This window comes from Lycorma delicatula, chromosome 7 (genome assembly GCF_047948215.1).
Source record: "Lycorma delicatula isolate Av1 chromosome 7, ASM4794821v1, whole genome shotgun sequence".
Classification (NCBI taxonomy): Eukaryota; Metazoa; Arthropoda; class Insecta; order Hemiptera; family Fulgoridae; genus Lycorma; species Lycorma delicatula.
The window spans coordinates 44,502,314-44,528,809 of record NC_134461.1 but is presented as its reverse complement, the minus strand read 5'-3'; the positions used below and the strand labels follow the sequence as shown (position 1 = coordinate 44,528,809).

Sequence of the window (26,496 nt, the reverse complement as noted above, 5' to 3'; positions counted from 1 at the left end):
TATTTTTATTTTTAACACATATGATCAATAGAAATAAACTTGTTGAATAATTGTTTCTCTGAATTATTTATTAAATTGTCAAAAACATTTAAGTGTTAACAGAAAACGTATTACGTATTTTTTTTAATACATTCATAATGTTTTATTCAGCAACAGAAAAAAAAGAAGAGAATTATACGCATTTTTTGCAACCGTTTTTACTGTGTAAAAAAAAATGTATTCAGAACTACTTTATGCAAAAATGTTTAATAACGTAAAAAGATTTCATTTAATATTTTATTAACTTTTGCAAAATTAAAATTGTCATGTTTTATGAATTATTTTATCAAAGATTTGTAAGATGTAATTTTAATATAATATTTATTGAATCAGAAAAAAGCATACAAATAAGATATATATATTTTCATTTATAAACTAGATTTTAGTAGGATACTGACATAAGTAGGTATTGACATTTCTCATATTCTTACTGACAAAGACGTTTAATTATGTATATTAAACGGTAGTCTCCATTTAATATAACAATAAATTCTGTTACTTTTTACGATAAAATAAAAAGAGAAAAACTTACTCTAATATTTTAACAGAATTACGTGAACTAGTAAAAAAAAGATAAAAAGCATTATTAGAGATTACTTTTTCTTCTTATATTAACTTTTAATGAAACTAATATAGATAGATATATTTTCATAACGTATTAATTAAAACTCTTCGGCTCAAAATAAAAATAATTGGGAACTTTATAAATACATCTTTATAAATCTTTATCGGTGAAATAAGATTTAATAATACGCAGTAAGATTTAACAGGAAAAGTAAAGGTATTAAGTATAGGAAAGAAGGTTGTTTTAAGAATTGCAAAATGTGTTGGTCGTCACAGTATACAGTATATTTATTATGGTACTTAATTATAATGGTATTTTAATTTATAAATAAATAAATCAATAAATAAATAAATTATGATTTAATAATTTAATTTACGCCTCTTGAAATGATACAGATCGTCGCCTTCTTCCTGGTCCACCGGCGTAATTTGCTGCTGCAAGACCCATAAGATGTTTGGCTGCTTGAGATCCAGAAAATCCTCGGCTAAGTCCCAAATCAAGACCTCTCTTGACACTGAAACATGATAATTATATTTTAATAAATGATGAACTATATTTTAAATAATTTTTGAGTTTTGACAAAGGAAAAATATAGTTTTAAGATGAGTTAACACTAAAGATTACATTAAAAAAATATCACACAAAATTTTTTATTTGTTCATCAGTAATCTAATTTAATGCGTCCCTCTGTTACGTTCTCTAAACCATAAATATAATTAGCAAATTCTTTATCCTTAGTTATATTTTATATTTTACATTCAAATCTTTATCTTCATCTATAGTTTTTCCTTTAAATATCCTTCTTTGTTTACGAAATGAATTACGTCTGGATGTTAGTATCTCTTTTATACAAATATACTTTATTAATTTCTATTGTTGTAGAAAAAAATAAAATCTTTTTATATTTTTATGGTTGACAATAAAGAAAGGTAACGGAGAAAAAAATTTTTTTTACGTATTTTTAGCTGTGGAAATCTGGAAAAGACAAGTAATTCCATAATTTTTTGTAATATCCTACACATGTTCAGTACTTCATTGGTTTTTCTACTGTTAAGGTAAATACAAATCAATTGAAATAAAAAGAGATCAGTCAAAAGGTGTTTTCTTTGAAAGCAATACTTTTTACTTCAACTGCTGCAGTAAAGCTACTTAAAAAAAAATTCTATCTTTAGGAAAATTTTAATTCTTCAAAACAGAATTTTTAATAACACTTTACTGTTCCAACAAATCAACTTGAAATTCTTTTAACATATTTTTAGTTGTTTTTTCTTTTTGGTTGATGATTCATTCACCCCATTAAGCTCCAAACGTGTTTGTAAATATAATCTTTTAAATCAGTTATTATAAGTTTGGAATCAGTTATAAAATAATCTAAGTTTAAGTATTAGGAATAACATACTCCTCTACTGCTAAAAAAATGCTGTACATTATTAGTATATTATGCAACAAGCGTATAATGATAGCCATTGATGCACGAGTGGGAAGGAATTTCCTTCGCAAAAAGTGATACTGAATTTAGGAACCTAAATTTCGCAAGAATTCATTAATGGCCGTTACAGAGAGTTGCATACTGTGTTTTCTCTACGGTGGAGAAAGTATTACGATTATTAATTTAAATCAATGATAGAATACATTGTTTTCGGAATATTTTTTTTAATTTCTTAAAATACATTTCGGTGGCAATAGGTTATTGTCCTAAGTTCTGCCTTTTCTTTAATCGGTGTTAAAGACCTTTCTTCCTCAGAATTCGACATAACTAAAAAAAAGGATAAGCAATGCAATATAGAAACTTATTACGTTACCTATTGTTGTACTTTCAAATTAACCTCTGCTTGCTAATTAATAAATCGGATTAAAATCTAGGTAAAAAAAACAGCTAATACATTAAAAAATACACGCTTCTGATTGGTCAGTGGTAAGCTTTCATCTCAAATGCAGTAGATAGACTTTTCATCAGTGGCGGATCGCGTGTAGGTACTGTAGAATTGCAGCACTCCCTATTTCCGCTTGATATTGTCGATAATCTTAAATATAATGAGTCCTTTTTTCTTTAATTCTTTCTTTATATTTGTACAATATAAAATCCTTAACCTTAATGTCAGTAGCCATTCCCCAGTTTATGATAAAGATACAAAAATATTTTTATGGAACTGTGCGATTCATAGTTCCAGCGGCGTGGTGTTTGCCTGTTGAGCGCATGCGCACATAGGAAACTGCATGCGAGGCTGCTAGGGATAGAGAGCACTGTCGCTCCCGCAGTGCCGACCCTGGCGTGCTGGTGGAAGGCAGCTTTTTTTTACTCCGCGTATGTATGGAACATTCCTTGTTCGTTCCTTTTCTAGTTTAGTCGGTGGAAGGAGTATGAAAGTGGTTTAGTTGTTTTTTTCAGCAGTGATCAGAAGATGGCGGAAAGCAAGAGTTCTTTGATCGCCAAATCTGTCCAAAAAAAACCCGCTGGAAAGGTGAAAGAGAAGGTAATAGTAAACACTAATTATGTATTTGTACCTGCATACATAGAAATTAAAATTAAACACCATTAGAGTACAGTGTTTTTAAGCGGACATTTTATTAAGTTATTTAATAATACTTAACAATATTATCTGTATTAAAATTTTATTAATTATTCGGTTAAACCGAAAACTGTTTTTAAGTACGTGTACCATATTCTTGAATGTGATAAAGTGTAGAATTAGATTATTATCCTGCCGGTCTTCGTGGCGCGAATGATAGACCTTTCATCCGGTTGTCCCGGGTTCGAATCCCGGTCAGGCATGGCATTTTCACACACGCTACAAATCATTCGTCTCATCCTCTGAAGCAATACCTAACGGGACTACCGTTAGTAGTCCCGGAGGTTAAAAATATAAAAAAATTATTATCTTGCTTACAGCTATTCTATTTGATCGTACAGAAAATTTTAACCATGGCCTTGAAAAGGCCAAGAAAAAATAATTTTTGGAGCAGCATCCCCACTAATTTTAGCTACGAGCACTACTGCGCTTCATCATTGTATATATTTTTATTTTTAGTTTTCTCTTTTAGTATAAAAAAATAAATTAATAAATGAAACGTGATTAATAAATTAATCATTAGTATTAAATTTAATCACTAGGTTAATGATCAGATATTGACATCTCTGAAATCATGATAAATTTGATTTAAATTTAACTTTTTTGTCCATTTCAGATTATGTTTAATATTTAATTAATATTTTAATAAATATAAAATATTATCATAATTTAAATTTATTACACTTTTTTAACTTATTCATTTCAAACAAAAATAATCTTTCCTTTTTTAATTTTATAACAATATTTATAGTTATAATTATCTAAATTACTTCACCTACGATCCAAATATATTTTATTTAATTTATTTTTATTGTTAAATATTTATCAAAGTTAAAAAGCAACGGTAGGTTTGTAATAATAATAATAGTAACAACAACAACAACAACAATAATAATAATAATACCACCAAGGCAGTAGAAGAAATAGTACGAGTAGATGTTTATTTGCCTGAGATATAAGGTGATACCCAACTAAGAGTGGATAGATGTAAGTACTCTTATACAAAGAAAAAAAAAGATGTTTTGTGTAAACGAGAATATTTCTTTGTAGGATATACAAATAATACTTCACTTTACGTTAAATATAAACCAAAAACAATAGTAATAATGAATTTTTTTTTAATTACAGTAGGATAATAAACATTTCTGATCTCAGATTAATTAAATTATTAATAACTATACATCAAACTAAGTCAAGTTTCAGTAAGAATTAACGTGATAATGCGTTAGATTGAAATATTGGGTGTCCCCTCAAAAAAAGAAAGAAATATAATGCATTAGATGAAATGTAAAAACTAAAGCAGATTTTGAGAATTAAGTGGACTTTATTTAAAAAATTTAATACTAACCACGTTTAGCATTTAAAAAATACCACACAACCAAAACTCTATCAAATATTAAGTAGAGGATATTCTAAATCTTCTAAGGATGAGAACGATGAGATTTTATTCCTTTCATTTTAACCTACCAGTAGTTTTAAAAAAGTGTACAAAAATTCCAGATATAAATTTGTTTTCTGTTTACGGACTGGTGGATAACTTATCCCAAAGGATCATCCCTTTCTAAAAAAAGACTTGAAAAAAGTCTTTTCCCATTCTAGGATTTTTAGTAGTTAAAGATATAGCTAAAGTATAAATATTAATTATTTGGTTTTTAAAAATTAAAAAATAACTATTAAAATAGGAAAGGTGTTTAAACGTGTATATAAAACTGAGTAAACAGGTATTTTAGTGCACAGAGAATTTTTTGAAAAATATTTTTCATTAGAAAACTTCTTCCATGATTACAAAAAATTAAAACCTTTATAAAATTCAAGTAATGTGAGTTGTGCAAAATTTTGGAAGTTTCTAGATTATCTAGTGTAGGGGAAAGGCCCGTGAAATTATTAATCGGATGTAGAGAGCTTCTTAAATTTATGGATTTCTTTGTTCGGAAGATAAAGATGTACAGTGGTTACAGGTAAGGTTGAAGCGCAGACAACGCTTGTCCGTAGGTGACAGAAGAGATGGGATCAGTCTGAAATATTACTACATGCCGCCTTATAGGACAATATATTTAATAACATTTTATTTTATATTGTCATTACACTTCTTTATGAAGTTATACACAATTTTAAGTTCAATTAAAAATCAAACTGATGATTTGAAAAAAAATTATTATTGCTAAGAAAATTAGAAAAAGTTAGTCCAAAAACGCTGAGATTAGGCAAAAATAAGAACAAATAACTATTATAGTTAATAGGGCATATTTTCGGTTTTTTGCGCTTTTCCAAAGATTGTAAAATTAGCTTAGTTTAAAAAAAAATCAAAAGAAGTACTTTTAATTTTTAAAAGAATAATTTAAGTAATAAAATGTAATTTCCTAAGTTTACAAAAAAAGGAATGGTAAATAAAATAAGATTAACTTCGATATATTAACCTTATTATAAACTGACGCGTTAACTTTTAAATCCATCGGCAAAGTTATTACGTTATGGTTTGAAAATAAAATACGTTAGATAGAACAGAGGAACTAAATGTTTCAAAGTTTTAACTAGTTTAGATAAAGTTAGCTAGAATTATTAATTTACAAATGTAATAGTAAGGTCTATACCTGAGTCGCCATTTTTTTTTCAAATTTTCATGTAAGCAGTATTCCTAGAGCGGTTGAAAAAGATTATTTGATAACTCTTTCTTGTTTAAGTCTATTTTTATCCAATTTATTTCTAGGGTTAAACAGGAAACATTTTTACGTTAGGTTGTCCTTTTTTATGAAAATCTAAAAGAGGATATCTGTATTAGAAACTTTTAGAATATGAAGGACATACCTAATCGGGATTCGAACCTGGAACTTTCGGATAAAAGTGTTGAAGATGCTACCAATCTACTACAGAATCCAGTAAAAATATTAATAAATTTATGAAATAAATCGTTGGAGCCGTTCTGGAATTCCAGGGCATAAAATCTATTAATAAAATTATACCTTTTATATACATTGCTTAATATCTGGTGTAATCGAATAGTAAAACTACCTGGATGTTTTTTTTAATGACAAAACTATTAATAAAATGATTTGATAATTAAAATTAAAACTCTACTTAAGTTTTCAGAAAAAATATTTTATTCGATTAGCTTTAAATCTACCTAGATTTAAAAAAAAATCATTTGTATACGGATTATAAAATTGTAGAATATTATTTTGTTACATGTTTTTGTTGAATAATATTTTAGATATTTATATATTATCCAAACATCTTGGGAAGAAGTTAGACTTTTTAGGATAACAGCTGGATATAAAGAAATGGGAGTGATTCCATATGTATGACTAGAAAAAAATGAACTAATAGAGAACTTGCTTAACCTTTTTAATCTGTTTAACTTTCTTGAAAAAATTGAAAATTATTCTTACCGGCATAATTACTTATTTTTTTAATTTTCTCATCAAAGAATATAAAAAAAATTCTAGAATGATTAGTTAATACAGCAAAAATTAAAAAAAAAAAAATGTAACCATATGCTTAGATACAATTTGACAAAAAAATAATAGACGTCTTAAATCTTTGAACCAAATTTACACTCTAAATACAAGAAAAAGTTGAAAATTATTACTTGCAAACTGAAAACGCCTTATACGAATATTTAGAGAAAAAAAACAAAGATTTAAAATCAATATGTTGAAGTAGTAAAAAAAATCATAAAACTAAAATTAATTTAAATTATAAACTCAAATATTTAGGAGTGGCGAGGTGTTACGTGTTTATTTTTATCAATAATTTAACTACGTTTTTCTCTGTTATGATATTTTTAAAAATTAAAAATAATATACAAATAATTCCTAAAATTTACTCACTTTATAAAATAGCCCACCACAAAAAATGTCATATTTATGGTTAAACGTATAAGATATAAAAACAAAGGTAACATCAATATATATATATATATATATATATATATATATATATATATATATATATATATGTATATATGCCCTATAAAAACAGAAACTTATAAAGGGTTTGCTATATTGGACTTCAACGGACCACAAAACATTAGGAAATATAAAACTTCAAGGAGGGAGTTAATTTTACGACCAATAAAAAAAGGCGACAACAAAGTTGTAGGACTTTTCCGTCACGTGGCTTACATACACAACTTAATTTAGCACGTCAGTGCTATACTAGCGCTCCTTATGGTGACAGGGGATACTATGATGCAGCATACCCCACTTAGCCTATAATTTAGAGCCCTTTTTTGGGATAGGGTGCGATTTTTCAAAACTTATTTTTTCAAATATCATGTTTTTCTTCTTTAGATTTTTAACAAATTTTCCTAAGAAAAATAAGACCTTCATTAGGTGAAATCTCGTGGTACTGACGATGACCTTGCTCTACAGCCTCACCCCCTTGACCTTTTCAGTTGAAAATTTAATGGTATCAATGCCCCATATATAGAAGTAATCTGACCAAGTTTGGTAAAAATCAGTCCAGTGGTTCTGAAGATAGAAGGTAGTTTAGAATGTGACACCGAACACACATACATATATATGAACATCCGGAATGTTTTCAACCGGCTTTTAGCTTTTTTGGGTTCTTTAAGTGTCAAAATGTGAAGATCCGGTGAAAACCGCAAATGCCCAAATTGGATGCCAATACTTTCTTTGGACCCAATACTTTCCCTTCTACAGCTTGCTATATCGGTAGACGGAAAAGTAAAAGTAAAAGGATTTTTTATTATCTGTTTTTTCAAAGATCATAAATTCACTTTATATGCTAAAATACTTTTGCTAATTTAAACATTACCTAAGTAATACTTAATTTAAGCATTAAGGAAAGAATTTTTGATACATTGATTAACTTACAAACACATAGAAGAATGTATAATAATATAAATAATATTATGTTTATTTCCAGGAACTATTTTTTCTTCTTTTTAACATGAAATGTTCGCATATAAATTGTGTCCTTCAGTAATGTTAGTACGTTATTGTTTATTTTATTTAATTAAATAAATGCAATATAATTAATATTTATAATTCATTTAATAGCTTCTATTTTAATTGTAAATCTTTTAAGATTATAATCTATTGTTATAAAACAATAATAATACGGAAGATATAAGTAAAAATAGATTGATTCTCTGAACAGTGACCTCACAAAAATAAATTCTTAAGAAAAAATAAAAGTAAATTGAAAAAAAAATTAGAATATTATTTAAAATTCTATTATTGCATTGCACTTAGATTTTTAGAGCTGATGATGCTACAGAAAGTAAAAAGAGGGAGAGGAATACAAATTAAAATGTTATAAATAAAATATTAATGAGTTTCTGATCCCATGAATACATTTAAAATTTTCGAAATTAATTTTTATAAAATTATTCTAAGAAAGATTTTATAGTAAATACTGTACATAAAACTAAAAAGAAAAAAAAAAAAATATATAAAATTATATTTTTCATTTTATATGTCAATTTTTATTATGCATAAATTATTTTTAAGAAAGATGTTATTTTTAATACAAAATTTTATGGGTAAGAAATGAAAATTATTGTATGTGTGGTAAATAAGGTAATGGCTTGAAAATTTTTGGAAAACAATTGGATAATAATTGTCTTTGTCTTTTCTATTTTTTAAATAGAAAAATTGCCTAATAATAATAATAATTTTAATATTTATTTCATTCAGTTTGCACTTTTATAGGAACCCCTAAACTGTCACAGCTGTTTGTCAGCGGTTTCCATATAAATATTAAATGCAGAGTTAAAACGAAAAAAGTAATTCTATTGAAAAATAAAATAAAACAAAATTCATAACTGATTAATTAACACAAAACAAAAAAAAAATCTTCTTATCCTTTTAAACATTATTATTCTGCTCTCCAATTTTCTCATTCATGTTATTTAAAATTAATTAAACAATTAAACAAAAATTAAGAATGTCATCCTTCAACTACTTCGTAAAAATGAAATGTGCCTGCTGACAAATCTGAGAAAATCTTTGGGACAAGATAAGAGGACATACGATAGCTAAATTCGTTACGAGGCCGGTGTCTAAAATAAGGTTTGTTACGAGTTTCATATTTTTTTATTTTTATAAAGTTTTACGAGAAAAAGTTATTCGTAATATTATTTTGATTCAGCAGATCTCTCGATGATAGAATTCTGCTGATTCTACGAAAATCATGGGTATTTGTTGGACTATGTCTATTGTTGTAAGTTTGATAGATCTTACTTATATGTTTCGAGGTATGTGTCCAGGTTGGATAAGCATATTAATCATCTCGTTTTGAATTTTCTAGACAACAGCGAGGATGTTAGGAGGCTAAAAAGGATCCATGTGTGTTTCATCTTGTTGATGGCCCGTTATGATGATCCAGTTTGGCGGCTTGGTATTCATGTTTATTGTTTCTTGGCTGTTTCCACGTTACCATTTCGTTTACTGTTTTATTAAAAGTTGTTATTTATTTTGTTTTAATGTTAATGTTCACTGGACATTCGAATGGACATTCTAAGGCACAATCAAATGTTATATTATTTATGTTATAATATTGTGTTTGTATTACTTGAGGATTATCTTTGGGTGGTCCTCTTTTAAGTGATGGTCAGTCATACGACTTACTTATAGCTTCATTGTAAAAGCCTATTGCAGGTAAATGAAAAAATTCAGCAAAAAAAACTATTTTTACAAAAATAGCCAAACCTGTAAGTTTGCATGCAAATCAATAAAATAAACAAACTGATAATATATAATCGAAAGTTATTAGCTATTTAAAAAATAAATGGTAAAATTTTTAAGTAAATAATGTAATATATATATATATATATATATATATATATATATATATATAAAGTTTGAAAACTATTCTCTAACATATATTTTATGTTATTTATCAAAATTTTACAACGTACAAATTAAATCTAAGTATATCTAATTATATTACATCTAAGCAGTCAGTTAGAAACTACTTCTTCGAACGAGATCGATCGATTTAAATTTAATAATACATTCTAACAAACACCAAAAAAAAAACATGTGTGCGTGTGTTTATGTATGTGACAACGTTTGTATATGTTTACGTGCGCGTGCGTTTGAGTGTAAACCTTTTCAGATTACTGTTTGTTGATACAACAAACTTTTAAGGTATAGAAGGATATGTTGGTTTTTCTTGCCATCCAATATTCAGGGACTGAACCCAGTTTATTGGTACTACCTAATCTTATTTCATTATATACACAAATCCTTTTAAAAATAAACGACTGAATTTCATTTAATTATAAGATATATAAAAAGTAATTTGTATTGAAATTTCTGTTTAAAAGTAATGAATATTTTTTATTTACTTATTTTATAATTAAATTAGCATTCCCTTATCGGCTTCATCCACAAAATATGGTTATTTGCGTTTTCCTTCCCGGTCATGGGATGTTTAGTCGGTCAGAGCGAGCGAAGCGAGCCCTTTCCGTCCAGACAGGGGGTCCTGGTCTCTGGACTTCCGTGCTCATTAAACTCATGCTTATGAAAATAATAATGGTAAATAAAAATTAAAGCCTGTTTAATTTATAAAAACTATCAGTGTATTGTAATTTCCTCAGAGCAGCAATTTAACCGATACTGGACCCAGTAAATTAACCAAGTTATATTATTCCAAATCAAATAAAGTGTATTTTCTGACAAAATATTTTCGTGTTTTACACCGTTTTTTAAAACCCAAATGAGATAGAGGTCTGAGACTTTAATCAATTTATTGGATCATCAACCATGTATAACCATGAAATTTATCCCAAGATTTGTACCGCAAGAATTTTATTACAGTTTAATTTTGCAGAGGGAGAAGAAAGCAGGCCTAAATGTTTCGCGAGCCGAAACTCGCTAACGAACCGTTTTCTGATCTATGTTTATATGATTTTTTTTCTAATTTATTGGTAAAGAATCATTTTCCGAGAGATTTTCGTGCAGTTTGGAATCACTTTATATATGATTATATTATAAATAACTGAAATAAAACAAATATAAGTCTATTATGATGTTAGTTTTGTTACTCAAGGAGAATAATTAAAAGAAATACATTATTTGTTAAAAAATTATTATTTTAAATACTATAGGCCTAAGTCTGATATTTTGAAAGTAAGAGTTTTTCATTAATTTTTCTTGCAAAGATTTGGACGCTAGCAATACTCAACTTCTTGACATTATTTTTTTAAAGTACTTTTGACTCCCTATGATAATTTATGACTTGTAAAACATTAAAATGATAAGAAAATCGATGTTGTCTCCTCCTGTGAAATTTGGACACGATAAATTTCGTTTTGATTTTTTTAAACCTGACAGTATTTTAAACGTGTAGTTATTGTGAACTCTTTTAATAATTTTGATGAATCAATGAAATGTACGAAAATGGTGGAAAATCTTCAAAATGGTAGAACGTGGCGAAAAATATTCTGGGTTGGTCCTTGACTATCACAAACGACTTAATAACTCAAAAAATATTAACCTACTCATCTCGGATTTTTTTTAAATATTCATAAATAACTCTATGTGAAATTACCAAAATATATTTAATATTTCCGAGAACTGAATAATAATAAGATTTGTGATAATGAAAATTTAATAATAATCATAATTAAATACAAATAGGATGTGAATAAATTCTATGAAGACAACATGTTAGGATTTATCAATTCCATGTTAATAATGATGATTTCCATCTTTAAAAAAGGGAAAGTTAAAGAAATATTTTGATGGCAAGCTATTCGCAAGTGAAGACAATTTTAGCAAAAAATCTCTGAAGCATCGTTGAAGTTATATGACGAAGATATTTTGATTCTTGTGGTTTTAACTAGCTAATCTCAATGTTGATAGTGATAAGGGGAGTAAGCTAAAGAGTTTGTGTTAATACAAAAAAAAGGAATTCCTTAGCTATTACAAAGCTTCGGTAGAAAAATCAATCATTATTTATCTGAAATGAGAGAATTATTAAAGATATATCATTTAACTTATACGGTGATCTTGAGAATTATAATTACCATGCTATTTTAATTTATCTACATAAAAATAGAGGATTTTTCGGAGAAATATGATCACGGGAAAACTTATAACAAAGGAAGCAAATATAATGGAAAAAATCCAAATTTGGCAAGGTTCAAGATCAAGTGTTGAAATCTGTAGACATACAGGTGTACGGATATTTGTTGCAGAATTACTCAGGTGTATACTTCAGTTAGGTAAAATATGTTATTAGATAGAAGCGATGGGTGAAATTTTAATTTTCGGGAAGAAACAAATAATTTTTGTTGTTTCAATTGTAATCTATACCAATTACAAATCTCGTTGACAGCCAAGCTGAATCAATTCGTAGTTTTCCTATATTGGGTTAATAAATTTCAGATTTTTAATTAATTACGGGGTCGATGAATGTAAATACAACCAGCCTGAATATTGCAAAGAAAAATATTCCCAGGAAAATGTTCACCCCTTCACTGATCTATAAATTTCCAAATCGAATATATAATCGTGAATTACTGGATTAAAAAGTTCTTCACTGATGTTATCTGAATGAGACTTTTTATGGAATCAGGAGAGATCGGTGCGTTTTTCTTAAGAAGGAATTTCTTTATATAGATAAAAAATTAATTAGGTAGACCTGAGAAATCAAACTTTTTTTGGAAGGCGTTTAACACTTGTTTATACTTATAAACTATATATTATCAATTTTCTAATTATAAGAAAAATTATTACCAAGACAGAACCAGACTATACATACTCTTTATCTTTTAATAAAACAAATGTTGATAGTAATTAAATGTAACATATTCTATTAATAAAATTTCTCAGATAAAATCTATAAATAAATATGATTTATGCATTGTTTGTTTAAGAATTATTATTATAGCGAAAATTTTCTAGTTTTTACTATTATTACTTTGTTTATTTTCATCAACGCCTTCTGTATTTATTTATACATTCTGCTTTCTCTTTTTTAATAATAAAAAATTATCCAATAATATTTCATGAAGGAAGAAAAAGAACTGTAAGTGACATTATTTTAAAATTAGAAGAAAAAATTTATGTTTATAATAAAAATATTAACGTATTGGTTCTTGTTAAAATTAATAAGTGTCTTGTAGTTACATATATGTAAATTTAGATTTAATATACTTTATCGGCAAACCAACCGTAAAAAGAGTTGTACTATATATATTAAATTAAAATAATGTATAAATAAATTGATTATCGGCGGAGTGCCCAGTTTATAAAAACATCAACAGTATAGTCTAAAAATAACATTATATCATCATTTTATTTAAAGGCAAAATGCCAGAAACGATTGAATATACGATAGTTTGTTAATCGTGCTATAAAAATTTTATTCTGTGTTATCTACATTACAAAATGAAAAATAAATATTTGTTCATCATATTTAGAGATCACATAGTATTAAATCAAATTCTCTCAATAAACTCAATTAAAGTTTACTGATTAACGTCTCATTCCCAAACTCATACATTTCTAAAAACGTTTTGTAAATTAAACAAAAAAAAACAATGGTAAAACAAATATCTAATTAACAAATTAAAAATAAATATCCTTTAATTCGATTATAATAGAGTTATGCTATATCACAAAAAATCTATCAGTAGTAATGCTATACTTTTTTAAACTGAACATTTGTTATTATACGTTAAAACAAAAATCATTAAAATTCAATCCTGAAAAATATTTAGTATTTAAAATTGTTTTGATGATGTTCTTTTAGTTCCTTTCTATTACATACTTTTTTTTAATCATTCATCTGTTTGTTAAAAAGAAAATTATATGTGTTTAAAAAGCACATAAAAGAGATAAATAAAAACTAAAATCTTGACTCGGAGCAAAATTAAAATCAAATAACTCGAAATTATTAATTTGGAGCCTACTTCAAAAATTCAAAATTTCGAACTAAGAAAGTAATATTTATATTTTTATAAATATAATTGGGGTTTTTGTTGAATCTATTTTTAATTTAAAGTATTTTAGTTTTATTTAAGAGAACGGTAGGCCTATAAAATACCATAATCTAAGGAATTCAAGCCGCTCCGTTCAAAAAAATCGAAAAGCGAGAAACCGTGTCTGGATAAAAAAACGAAAAGGAATGCAGATAAACAACGTAAATGATTACAGAACGAACGGAACATATAGAATACGCGGAGAGCTGGGCAGAATGATATGTTGTGTGTGCGTGCAGAGAACTCTACACTAATTTTAGACTTCTTGAAATACAAGAGAATATAATTAATTATCTTATCTTAAAATTTATTTACATATTTATTCATACAAAATACTACGTCAAAAATGTTTTTGTTTTTTAAACGGTTTTAGACATGTCTTGCACTATAATGCATTAATCAACTTCCTATTCATTTTTTTTTGCGTAAAATATTTTGAATATCAGAAGAATATCAGATTACATATCATTACAATACATAATCAAATAGCAAGGGAAATTTTGACGAAAAACAAAGAAAAACTTCATTCATCTACTTAGGCAAGAAAATTTTTAATTTAAAGTCCTCTTAAATTATTTGGTAGCAGCTTATCTATATAAAAAAAAACCCTAGAAATTGTGACTTTTTCTGAAAATTAGGCTTGAATGTAGATAAAAATAATAATTATAAACGTTTTAGAAAATCTTTTTTACTTTACCGTCTAGATAGCGCTATAGCAGAGCTGTAGACCTAAAAGGGAAAGTATTGTAATCGGTGCAATTTGGGCATATGCGGTTTTCACTGAATTTTGACGTTTAAATACCCTAAGGAACCCAGAAAACCAAATAACTGGATGGAGATTTTCCGGATGTTAATGTTCGTACATACATGTATGTGTTCGGTGTTGGCCTCTAAATCACCTTATATCTCCAGAACTATTGGACTGATTTTAACCAAACTTGGTCAGATTATTTCTATTTATGGAACATTGCTGCCATTAAAATTTCAACTTAAAGCTGAAGGGGGTGAGGCTGTAGAGCAAGGTCACCCTCATTATCTCGAGATTTCGCCTAATTAAGGTTATATTTTTTTTAGGTACATTTTTTAATAATTAAAAATTAATAATATTTGTAAAAAAAATTTAGCATGAACCCACCCCTACATAAAAAAATGCTGTAAATTACTACTATGTTGTGCCATGAGTGCTGAGCGGTAGAAATAAATAAATGAATAATATTTAAAGTGTAAAAAAGTAACTCAGTCTGGGTGAGTCTCGAACTCGATCGCCCGTTGGGTCGGTAACTGGTGCGTTAAGCCCTGCGGCTACACCATCTGCCGTCCGTACAAGAGAAATTTGTTCATAGTTTAGTTAGTGCCGACCGTCGCAGTTAGAACCGCCACACCTGCGCGAATTAAACACGGTATGCGTTCGCGCTTTAGTTAGAATCATTGAAAAAAAATAAACAAAAAAAAAAAAGAATTATATTTAAAAAAAATTATATATATATTTAGAATAAAGTTGTGTGTGCAAGCTGTGCATCAGACACAACCCACAAGTTGAACTTTCCCGCAACGCGGCTTTAGCCGCAAAATCCACCGGGTTGGTGTAGTGGTGAACGCGTCTTCGCAAATCAGCTGATTTCGAAGTCGGCAGTTCTAAGGTTCAATTCCTATTAAAGGCTTTTACTAGGAATTGAACCTTAGAACTCTCAGGCTTTTACTTTTATACGGATTTGAATACTAGATTGTGAATATCGGTGTTTTTTGGTGATTGAAAGCTTTAGCCGTATGACGGGAAAGTCCTGCAACAGTGTTGCTTTTCCGCTTTTTAGTTAAAGCTATAAATATAATTTTATTTTTTAATATGGTAAAATTTGTCATTATTTCATTTAAGGAGCACCTAATGAAAACTGCAGAGAAATTGAAAGCGAAAAACAACATAATACATAAGCTTTGTGGAACAACGTGGGGAGCATCGGCTTCCACTTTGCGCACATCGGCTCTGAACCTCGTCTTCTTGGCTGCTGAATATTGTGCGTCAGTGTGGCTTAACTGCAGAATTGATGCTCAACTTAATGACACTATGAAAATGATTGCCGGAGTTATCAGGTCTACTCCTGTGGAATGGCTTCCGGTATTGTGTCACATACTACCACCGAACCTGCGCCGTATGAACGCTCTTGTAAGAGAGTTCAAGTTCTTGTAAGAGAGAAGAAGATTATGGACAATCGAAACTTACCAATACATGAGAACATTGAGGATGCAAATCGTGGTCACCTTCGATCTAGAAAGCCACCTATCAAAACAGCAATTGCTGCCGCAGAGGTAGGATTTAATCTAACTGACGCCTGGCGTCAAGATTGGACCACAAAGCAGAATAACCAAATCCCATGTACTACACAAAAGCCGCCGGGTTTTGACTTGCCACGTAAGACATGGTCAACGCTAAACAGAATACGAACTCAGCATGGTAGGTGCGCGCCTATTTCCTGTATAAATGGGGTAAAACAACGACGCCACATTGTGAGTGTGGTGAAAATCAAACTGTTAAACACATCACAGAAGTTTGCCCTAGGACAGCTTATGAAGGGAATCCTGAAGATTTCCTGATGGTGACTTCAGAATCAGTAGCTTATGTTAATTTATTAAATGTTTGTTTGTAATCTTTGACTGCAATTGGTGTTGTGTTTTGGTGACATACGCTAAATAAATAAATGTAATTGTTTTATAATAAAATATCTTTAATAAATGATTTAAATTTTTTTTGAGTATGATTTTTTTTCTATCTTCAGTTGTTTGTGCTGTTATCACATTAATGGATTTTTTTTTTATTAAATTTTTTCGCTGGATTATATTTTTTAATTAGACAGACTTTAAAATGTGATCGAAAACGTTGTTAGATTTGAATAGTGTGTTTATTACATAATTATTGTGTGTGTGTGTGTGTGTTTCATTATTTATTTATTTGATAACGTTTCAAATGTAATAAAATTTGCTATTTTTTTGTAAGTGTAGAATATCAAGGTTATTTTCAATGATGGTGGCTTTGTGAATTATGTAACATGTTTAAGTATAATTTATATTATGGAGAGCTTTAAAATGTTCGTTTTATCATTTGAAAGTGGATTCTATTTGAGCAATGTAGAGAGCATTTACAGTCAAAAAAGTTCAGTTTACACACTTCGTAGGTAATGAGTTTGACAAACGTGTTACATGTACAATTGTTTTTTTTGTTTTGTTTTTTTTTTGTTTTCAACGAAATATTGTATCCAAATGTTTTAAAATTGAGAGCTATTTTCTCTAAATCTTTACGTTCGTTAATTTGTTTTTTTTGTTTTTTTTTTTTTTTTAAATTACTTTGTGTAGCAATGAGTAAATGAGCGTACTCTTATATACATTATTGTGTGATATATATTTTACAGGTTTTTTATATGGTCTTCAAATGACATGCGTATATTACTTAGTTTGTATATCATGCTTCTAAAAGTAGATGATTTTGATTAAAAGTAAGATCAAGTTCGATTTTGAGGTGATGTAAATGAGAGTGTTTGTCGCTTGTGGTTTTCTGTGTTTTTGTTGGATGGTTTTTTATGATGGTCAGGCCAAGATAATTTATTTATTTTGTTCATATTTGGCTGTAAATATCAATATGTGGCGTAATTTTTTTGATTAAAAATTATATTTACGGGAAATATTTGGTTTATAAATGTAATGATCTAATAATTTTTTTTTCATTTAACAGTTGTTAACGATAAAGATACATTACATAAAACTAGATACGACTCCTTAATTTTTCCTTATCATTAAATATGAGATATAAATGAATCGATCTGATTTAACAGTCCAATCTAACCGGTCTGAGCCGGATTCGAACTAGTTACTTCGGATTAGAAGTTAACAAATTTCCATTTTACTTTATCTACATTACAATCATTTATTATTTAAAAAAATAAATTATACTCTTATTTAATCATAATCTTTAATACTTTTCCTATAATTTTTCTTATTTTTTCCCATATTACCATTTTAATGAATGGGGATAGTTTTATTATACGATTTTTTAATTTTTAACGACACTAAAGAAAATGTAGGAAAACTTCAAATATGATTAATATACAATAAAATTATTTTCAAAACAAATTCACTTTTAATTAATTACTATCCATATTTTTTCATATAGAAATTAATTTACTTATTTGGCAGATTAAATCGATTGAATAGTTATATAAAGATAATTTCATACGCATATATTTAATTAAGTTTCGAAGAAACATTTTCTGAGAAAATTTTAATATTATGTTACTTACTGTTATTTTACTATGAAAACTAACTTTAAACGTTTTTTTAGAATAGTAACCTTATAAAGTTTTTTTGTGTGGTATGTAATCATCATAAGCAATTTATTATCCTTCCATTCCAATAAAAAGAAGTATAAAATAATTAAGCGTACAAATTCACTAAATTACCGTGTTTTCTTTTTAAACTAATAATTTGGATATATTTTTAAATTTATGTAACGGGAGATATTATTAGTGTTGTCATATAAGTAAGTATATTTATATACCATAATGTCTAAAATAAACTGCTGTTAAATAGGAAAAGAATTATTATTTGTAACATTAACTAGAAAAAGTTGTTTAAGAGATTGATTAAAAATGTTAATAATTCTTTGAGAGTTATAAACCATTTGTACAGGAAAGACGAAAAAAAGAAAGAATTTAATATTAATAAAAAGACTGGGAACAAACAGGAACTAAATGCCGTTGTACAGGCTTAGTAAGATTAGCCGAGATTTAAGGAGAGACCCGATTGATTACATTTGATGCAAGACGAGCATAAGGGCAGGACATTAATAATGATGTAATGATAATAACGGCACTCTGAGCTTTGAACACAGGTTGAACACATCCACGAGCGCGCGCTTACATATCTAATATGTACATACACATATAGCGTACATATCTAATCACTATAACAGTAATTTGCAATAAACCTAACCTTGACTTGTAACTGACAAGGGATTTGTTATAAAAGAATAACAATGAATCCTTATTAGTATTAGAAAATATTGTGCATATTTTTATTTTTTTTCTGTATGATACATTTATTCTAATCATAACCTGGAAAACTATACAAAAATAATTTGATTTCTAAAATAAAATTTATCGTAACTGTTATGGATAATTGAAATCTTTGTAAAAAAACCGTGAAGAACAAATATTTTATTTGTCATTAAAAAAAAGGGATCAAAGTTGATTAGTTAAAAAAATAAATAATATTTATGACATTTAAAAAGAATTTTGCAATTAGAAAGCGTTATTTAAGTTATGAAAACCAGTCTATTTTGAAAAAAAGGAAATCTAAGGGGGTAACGGTCCTTTAATTTCTTTCTTTTTTTAAATAAAAAATGTGGTAAATGTAAGATGTCATTGTTGAGAAAGTAAAAAGTCATTCTTGCATCGACTTGAAAAAATATGAATTAAAATTATTAGAATATTCGGATTATTTTTTATTTTCCCGTCTAGATAGCGCTATAGATCTAAAAGGGAAAGTATTGTAATCGGTAAAATTTGAGCATATGCGGTTTTCACCAGATCTTGACGTTTAGACACCTAAAGAACCCAAAAAACAAAAAAAAAAAAAAACGGATGAAATTTTTCGTATGTTAATATTTGTATGTACGTGGGTGTGTTCGGTGTTTTCCTCTAAATAATCTTATTTCTCTAAAACTACCGGACCGATTTTGACCAAACTTGGTCAGGTTAATTCTACATATGGGTCACTGATGCCATAAAATTTTCAACTTAAAAGGTCAAGGGGATGAGGTCAAAGGGATCTTCATTTAATGAAGATCACCTTCAGTATCTAGAGCTTTTCGCTTAATTAAGATCGTATTTTTCTTAGGCACATTTGTTAACAATTAACAAATAACAATATCTGCAAAAAAGGTTTTTGCAAAATCGCACACCTACTTTACAAAATGCTTAAACTTTGAAGCTTTGTTATGATCTCTATGATGTTTTTTTTTTATTAAGATAGGTTGTTTTTCATATAATAAACAACCAAAATGAAACGCAACCAAAGATTAATTTAGTAAATTATTTTTACCAAACTGGGAGCCCCAAATCCCACCAAGCGACCGAACCCAACCAAAAGTCATGCATTTTTTAACATCTTTCTTTCTACTTTTTTTTATTGTAATCAAGTCTGCTTTAAAAAAAGATTTTTTATAAAACTGAAGTTTGACTCCCACACTGAGGTTCACCCAAAAAGTAATAAATATGATAGTGTGAAGTATCAATTTATACATTTTCAAGGCGCTGAAAATTATTTTACTGTTTAAAGTTGTTGAAATGGAAGCTATTTTTTGTTTTAGTAATACTAGATTTTAAATTTGCTGTTTTATCCTCCAGCCAGTATTATTATCTTGTAATTAAACGTAGAATTTTTACAATACGTCATTAATATATTAATTATTATTTATTTATAAATAGCCGCGTGACGGGAAAGTCTTACAACTGTGTTGTCAACTTTTTTTTAATAAGTTTTAGATTTATGTTTGGGTTCAAATTAAATTGTAAAAAAAAACACCAAATGGGATGATTCTGAGATTATTGTACAACGAAATAGACAGATGGCCGATTATATAAGCTTTATAGTTGGTCTACAATAACTCAAGCCGATCATTTTTTTGTTAATACGTGTTTAATATGATACTCACAGAAAAATAAATAACTAAAAAGTGAGCATTCGGAATTAACTAATACATATTTACTATAGTTTAACTTTTTAACTGTATAAAAATATGGATCTTGCGGCATTACAGAACATCTTTAATTAATCCATACTAATGATAAGGCTATTCACTCATGTTAACAATCACTTAAAAGGAAGATAAATCAGAGGAAAGTATATCCATATACGTACACGCTAACCGTAATGAACAAGGACAATTTAATTTAAATTGAATTGAACAAGTGAAGCTAATTTATCATAATATATCAACACACATATATACATCATAAAAATGCTTAAGCGTAAACACATTTAATTAATAAATCACTTCAAAATCTTAAAGTTAAGTTTACAAAGAAAATACCAATTAAAAAATTGATATCGGTTCGAAATTTCAATTCCATTTAAATATTTTATTATAATAGTGATATTTCATATCTTTCTAATCGTTTTACGAGACAAAAAAATAGCAGGGGAAGTTAATTTTCCTTAGAGAATATAATATGATGTATGGTTTGTGTAGGACTTAGTTTGATGGTGGGAGGGAGTAAACAGTAAATGTTTAATAAGTCCGTAATTTAAAATAAGTCAATATTAGATTAACAATCGAATTTATGATTGAGTTATATCCTCTTTTAAAACTAATAAATTCTTTTATATTCTTTGTTTTACGCTAAATATAGAACAGCATAAACTGTAATTTTAATTCAAACAACACATTAGCGTAACAATAAAAGAAAAAAACTATATTTACAATATTAAAAGAAATACTGACAGATAAATCGATACAAAAAAGTTATTTTATAAAATGTTGTAACAGTATCAAATTTAATATGATCTTATGTCGTTATTGATCTATGAATAAACCATATTTTAAAAAGATTTCGATAATAGGAAACTAACATTTCTTTGAAGGTATTAATTACGTAAGAAAATACTTAAATACGAGCTACTATTATTTGCACATAATAATTAAATTAGGATCTTTACAAATTTAAACTGCCGACCGATCCCCATTATGCTTCAATAAATTTATTTGCGAAAAATTTGTTTTCTATTTGCAAGATTTACGTTCCATTTTAAAAAATTTTAAAACTGAGAGTTGAGCGAGATCTCAATTTTATGGAGGTATGGACAGTAAAACTATGTTTTGTTTTACATAATTTTGATTGGATAATAAAACAATCTAATAAAAATGATAAAACTGACTCTCACAAACACTAAATAGACGATTTAATTTATTGTTAAAAATTCCTTACTTAAATTATATGGGGAAAACATTACTATGGAACTATTAAAGGAACTTTACAAAATAAAAAAATAAAAAAATCGAAATAAAGAGGAACTTCATAAAATTAAAATAAAAGCTTCGAGAAAAATCCATTGTAAAAGAATACGAGTTGTAACAATTGTGAAAAGTGAGAATTCCGCTCAGTATATATTTCAGGTTAAAAATTAGGACAAAGGATATAATTTTAATTAAGCACTGAGAAAATATATAGATACATATAATTTAAATTTTACCGATTGACGATTAACTTCCTTGTAATTGATGACTATTATCGAAAAAAGGTTGAATTAATTCTACTATTCTCAGTACAGATTAAAATAATTTATACAACGGCAATACTTTGTTAAAATTATTATTACTATTATAAAAATTTTAATTAGTTAGCAGATATAAATAATGCACTGTAATAAGATGTTTTATAATATATAACAATTATTAGTAAACAATATACAATTAGATATTAAAATAACAAATTTGTTTTATTTATAATAAATATTTCACATATTTAATAATTTAACATTTCTTTCATTTAAACATATTTAATGTAAAAGATTACTCGACTAATATTTTCAGTTTGTATATATTATTAACTACATTGTTTATTTTTCCAAATAAGAATAGGTAAACATATATCATAAAACATTTTTATAAAATTTAAAAGTAGATTATAATAATGACGTATGCATTATATTAGCAATAACAATAATCATTTCTTCTATCTTTCCTTTTTTTTAATGAAAATATTTTAATAAACAGAAATATGATATATATACAAACATTGATTATTTTCATAATAAAGAACTGACTTTATAAAATATAAAACTAATTACACTGCATTTCTTCGTTTTTATCATACTTCTATTCAGTTACTAATACTTATTTAATACCAGAAGGATGAAACTAATCAAAAATAAATATATATTTTCCATTTATTCATTTATAGATCTATGAATAAAATTTTGTTGCTCAACAGTTTTAAAAATTACTACATTAATTTCATTTTAATTTAGCTACGTTGTAGTAGTGTGTCTTAAGATACGTATGTGAAAATTTGACGAAAATTGGTTAAGTTGTTCTTAATTTAACGACGAAAATTTAGAAGTGTGGTTCGTTTTGATGCTGCAAGTTGAAACGTTGACGTTTCTTTATCTGCTGTATTTATTATCAGTATTGTTATTTATATTTATTATTTATTGTAGTGGGTCTTTGTTGTATAACTATCTTTTATTATAGGCTTTTTTTTGTAAAAACTTTAGATTATAATGAGGTGATACTTTTTCAAAAGGAAATAAAATAAAATAACGACTTGCAAAAAACTGCACAAAATTTATTTTAATGAATAATTTAACTTATTGATGATGATAATATGTAGGTTTATTTCAATAATCTCTACTGATGAGAAAATAATTGGCTGAGAAAACATCATTTTCAACTAAGAGAAAAAAAATTGAATATTCCTCTTGGGATATTAAGAAAAAAATATTAAAAAACCACTAACTTAAAGATGGCAAATGATTTAATTATATAATTTTAGAAGTACTTTTAATTCCAACATTAAACATTTTTAGAACATTCAAGAATTCTTTTATTAAAAAAATATTTCCAATTTTATCTATTTATCTACTTATGAAAACTAAATGTAATCTGATATATTTCAAGTTTTTGATACTTAAAGTTGTCATTTTTTTTAGTTTTTGATGAGAGATAAAAATACAAAGTAGCAGGCAGTTAATAAAAACAATTATTAAGACATTATTGATAATTTTACTCATATGAATGACATATTCCCTTATTTTAATTAGATTGAAAAATAAAGACTTTTAGAATAAATTTTACAGAATTAAGTAAACGGACTCATGTAATTTAATTATCTAACAGCACGGTTTACCTTAATTCAACATTAAGATTATTTTAACATGGTAGTCATTTAAGTTTTTTAAAATGATTCTAAAAAATCAATTTTTTTGGGTGTCGCCTTTCTTTTGTAATTTTTTGTATTGTATAGAAAAGCTCAGATACGATTCAATTGAAGATTTCGGGTTTGTTAAAAAGATTATAGAAAGTTGTTCAGTTTGATATAAAGTTCTCTGAAAGATAAGGCTGAAGCAGATATAAATTGAAAAAAAATTGGCCATGTATGTTATAATTTTTATTTAATGACCATTAAAATATTTTTGTTTTATTTCTTATAAACTTTTCTTATAAATTTTTGTTTTATTTCCTTACGTAAACTTAAAAAGAAAATATAAAATGCATAAAATAAGTTTTGGCCCACATCCATCTACATATGAGTGCACTACTATTTTGATGAATGGAAGTTTGCATAATTATCTTTTTATTGTTTAGATCTTTAAAAAGAGGGTCATACAAGACCAGTTTAAAAGAGGGAGAAAGAACCGGTGGGAGGAAGGAAGAGGATAATAAAGGGGAGGGACAAGTTGTTATAAAGAAAAGAAAAAGCAACATTCTACTCTGCTTGTTATATATATATATATATATATATATATATATATATATATATATATATATATATATATATATATGTTTGCATTGTCATGCAAGCTCAAGTCTTGAGGTCTGACACTTCCATTTCTAGAAAATATAACTCCCTACTCATGAACTCTTTACATATATTATTAATAAAAAGAGAAACACCAACAACTCTTGAATAAGTTATTCAAAGAAAAATAAACTCACGTAAATAACAAACTAGCTAAGCGTGATTGAATGAAGAGAACGGTGAGAGAGTTTGATGATAAAGTAATTACTTATCATGAAGATTAGCTATATATAAAAAGATTTGGAGGAAACTGAAGATAAGAAATTTAAGATTGTATATTATAATTCCAATTATTTTAACTACTTTCACTTTGAATCAGATCTACTAATAATTAATGAAACAAATTGTATTATGATTAGGATCTGTGAAAGCTTATTTAAACGGAAATTTTAAGTTGAATATAAATATATCTCAACACTGTAGCTATGACGTGGTGTGTGTGTTTGTGTTTTCAATATTACAATATATTACCTAGTCTGTATAAACAAAATATGACTCATAAAATACATGAATATATACATAAATAAGAGAAAGAGATAATGTACTAAATTTCATTCATAAACTGTTAGTGTAGTTTTATTTGTGAACAGCAAAGGTATTTGCAGTGTAAGAACTTTATACTTGTCTTATCTATTGTATTAATGTTGTTAATACAAGACTAGTGGTTAAAAGTGTTAAAACTAGTGGTCATGTTAATGTCTTCAATGAAACTGAATTCTGGTTTTCATTAATCTACCTGTGAATAAATCCTGACAATTACTTTAAATTCTGTTTTGTATATAATCACTGTTCATTATTATTATTATTATTACTATTATTATTGCTGTGGTAATGATTACTAGGATCATTGTTTATTTATTATTGTCATTATTATTCCTATTGTCATTATAATTGATTTGTCTTGTTTTACTTAAGTTCTTTAACTAATAAATTATTCGTTCTAACTTAACTACACACGCGCGCCCGCAACACACACACACACACACACACACACACACACACACACACACACACACACACACACACACACACACACACACATACACACACACACACACATAGACTTTGCTGAGGATTACTTCACTACAGGATTTTTAACTTTAAAAAAATTATTCAGATTAATATTCAAATAACAGCAGCAAACTTTTTAAATTAATTTTCCAGTTATAATATTTATTTTATTTACAGTATAAGGAAAAGTATGTTTGTTTTAACATTTGTAAAATATCATGTTATTTTTTTAGTGCCAATAAATTAAAACAGAAAGATAAATGAATGTTGCTAACGTTACATGTTTTAGGCTATATCATAAACTGTTGATATGAACATTAATGCAACTCCTGCTGTGCTTCAATGACTTTACGCTTCTGTTGAATCATTTTTTACACAATTAACGCAAGGGGGAGTAGAAAAATGCAATCCAAACTCTCCCTTCCAAAATTTCTGTGCATTGTAAATAAAACAGATCCAACAGCTAAGTTAAATTACTCGTATTGTAAATTCTTCATTATTTTTTAACTAAATGTTTTCTGTGCACGAAACCAATCATTAAATTTGATTTTTTTTTAACTAGTACAAAAATAATTATTTTAAGAGAGATATATTCATTATTATAATTTAAATAAAAAAATCTTAACCCTATTTTATTTAATTTAACTCTTGCAAAAAATGTTAATATTTTTTTTATAAATTTTTTTTGTTATAATATTTCTTTTTGTTAGGTGTGTTTTATAACAAAAGCAATGTTTTGCATTAATATAATAATGTAGTTTTGACTTAAAAAATTACAAAAAAGTTCTA

General features: G+C 27.0%; 1 protein-coding gene across 2 annotated transcripts in view; it reads right to left on the bottom strand.

The window, feature by feature from the left end:
- Positions 1-349: 349 nt before the first annotated feature.
- Dh31 (diuretic hormone class 2) overlaps positions 350-26,496 on the bottom strand; it is a 369,539-nt gene continuing 343,392 nt past the window's right edge. For both annotated transcript variants that reach the window (XM_075371691.1, XM_075371692.1), the window contains exon 4: positions 350-1,118. In XM_075371691.1, coding sequence (XP_075227806.1) covers positions 977-1,118 — 142 coding nt within the window. In that variant the 3' untranslated portion in view covers positions 350-976. The remainder of the gene's footprint in view (positions 1,119-26,496) is intronic.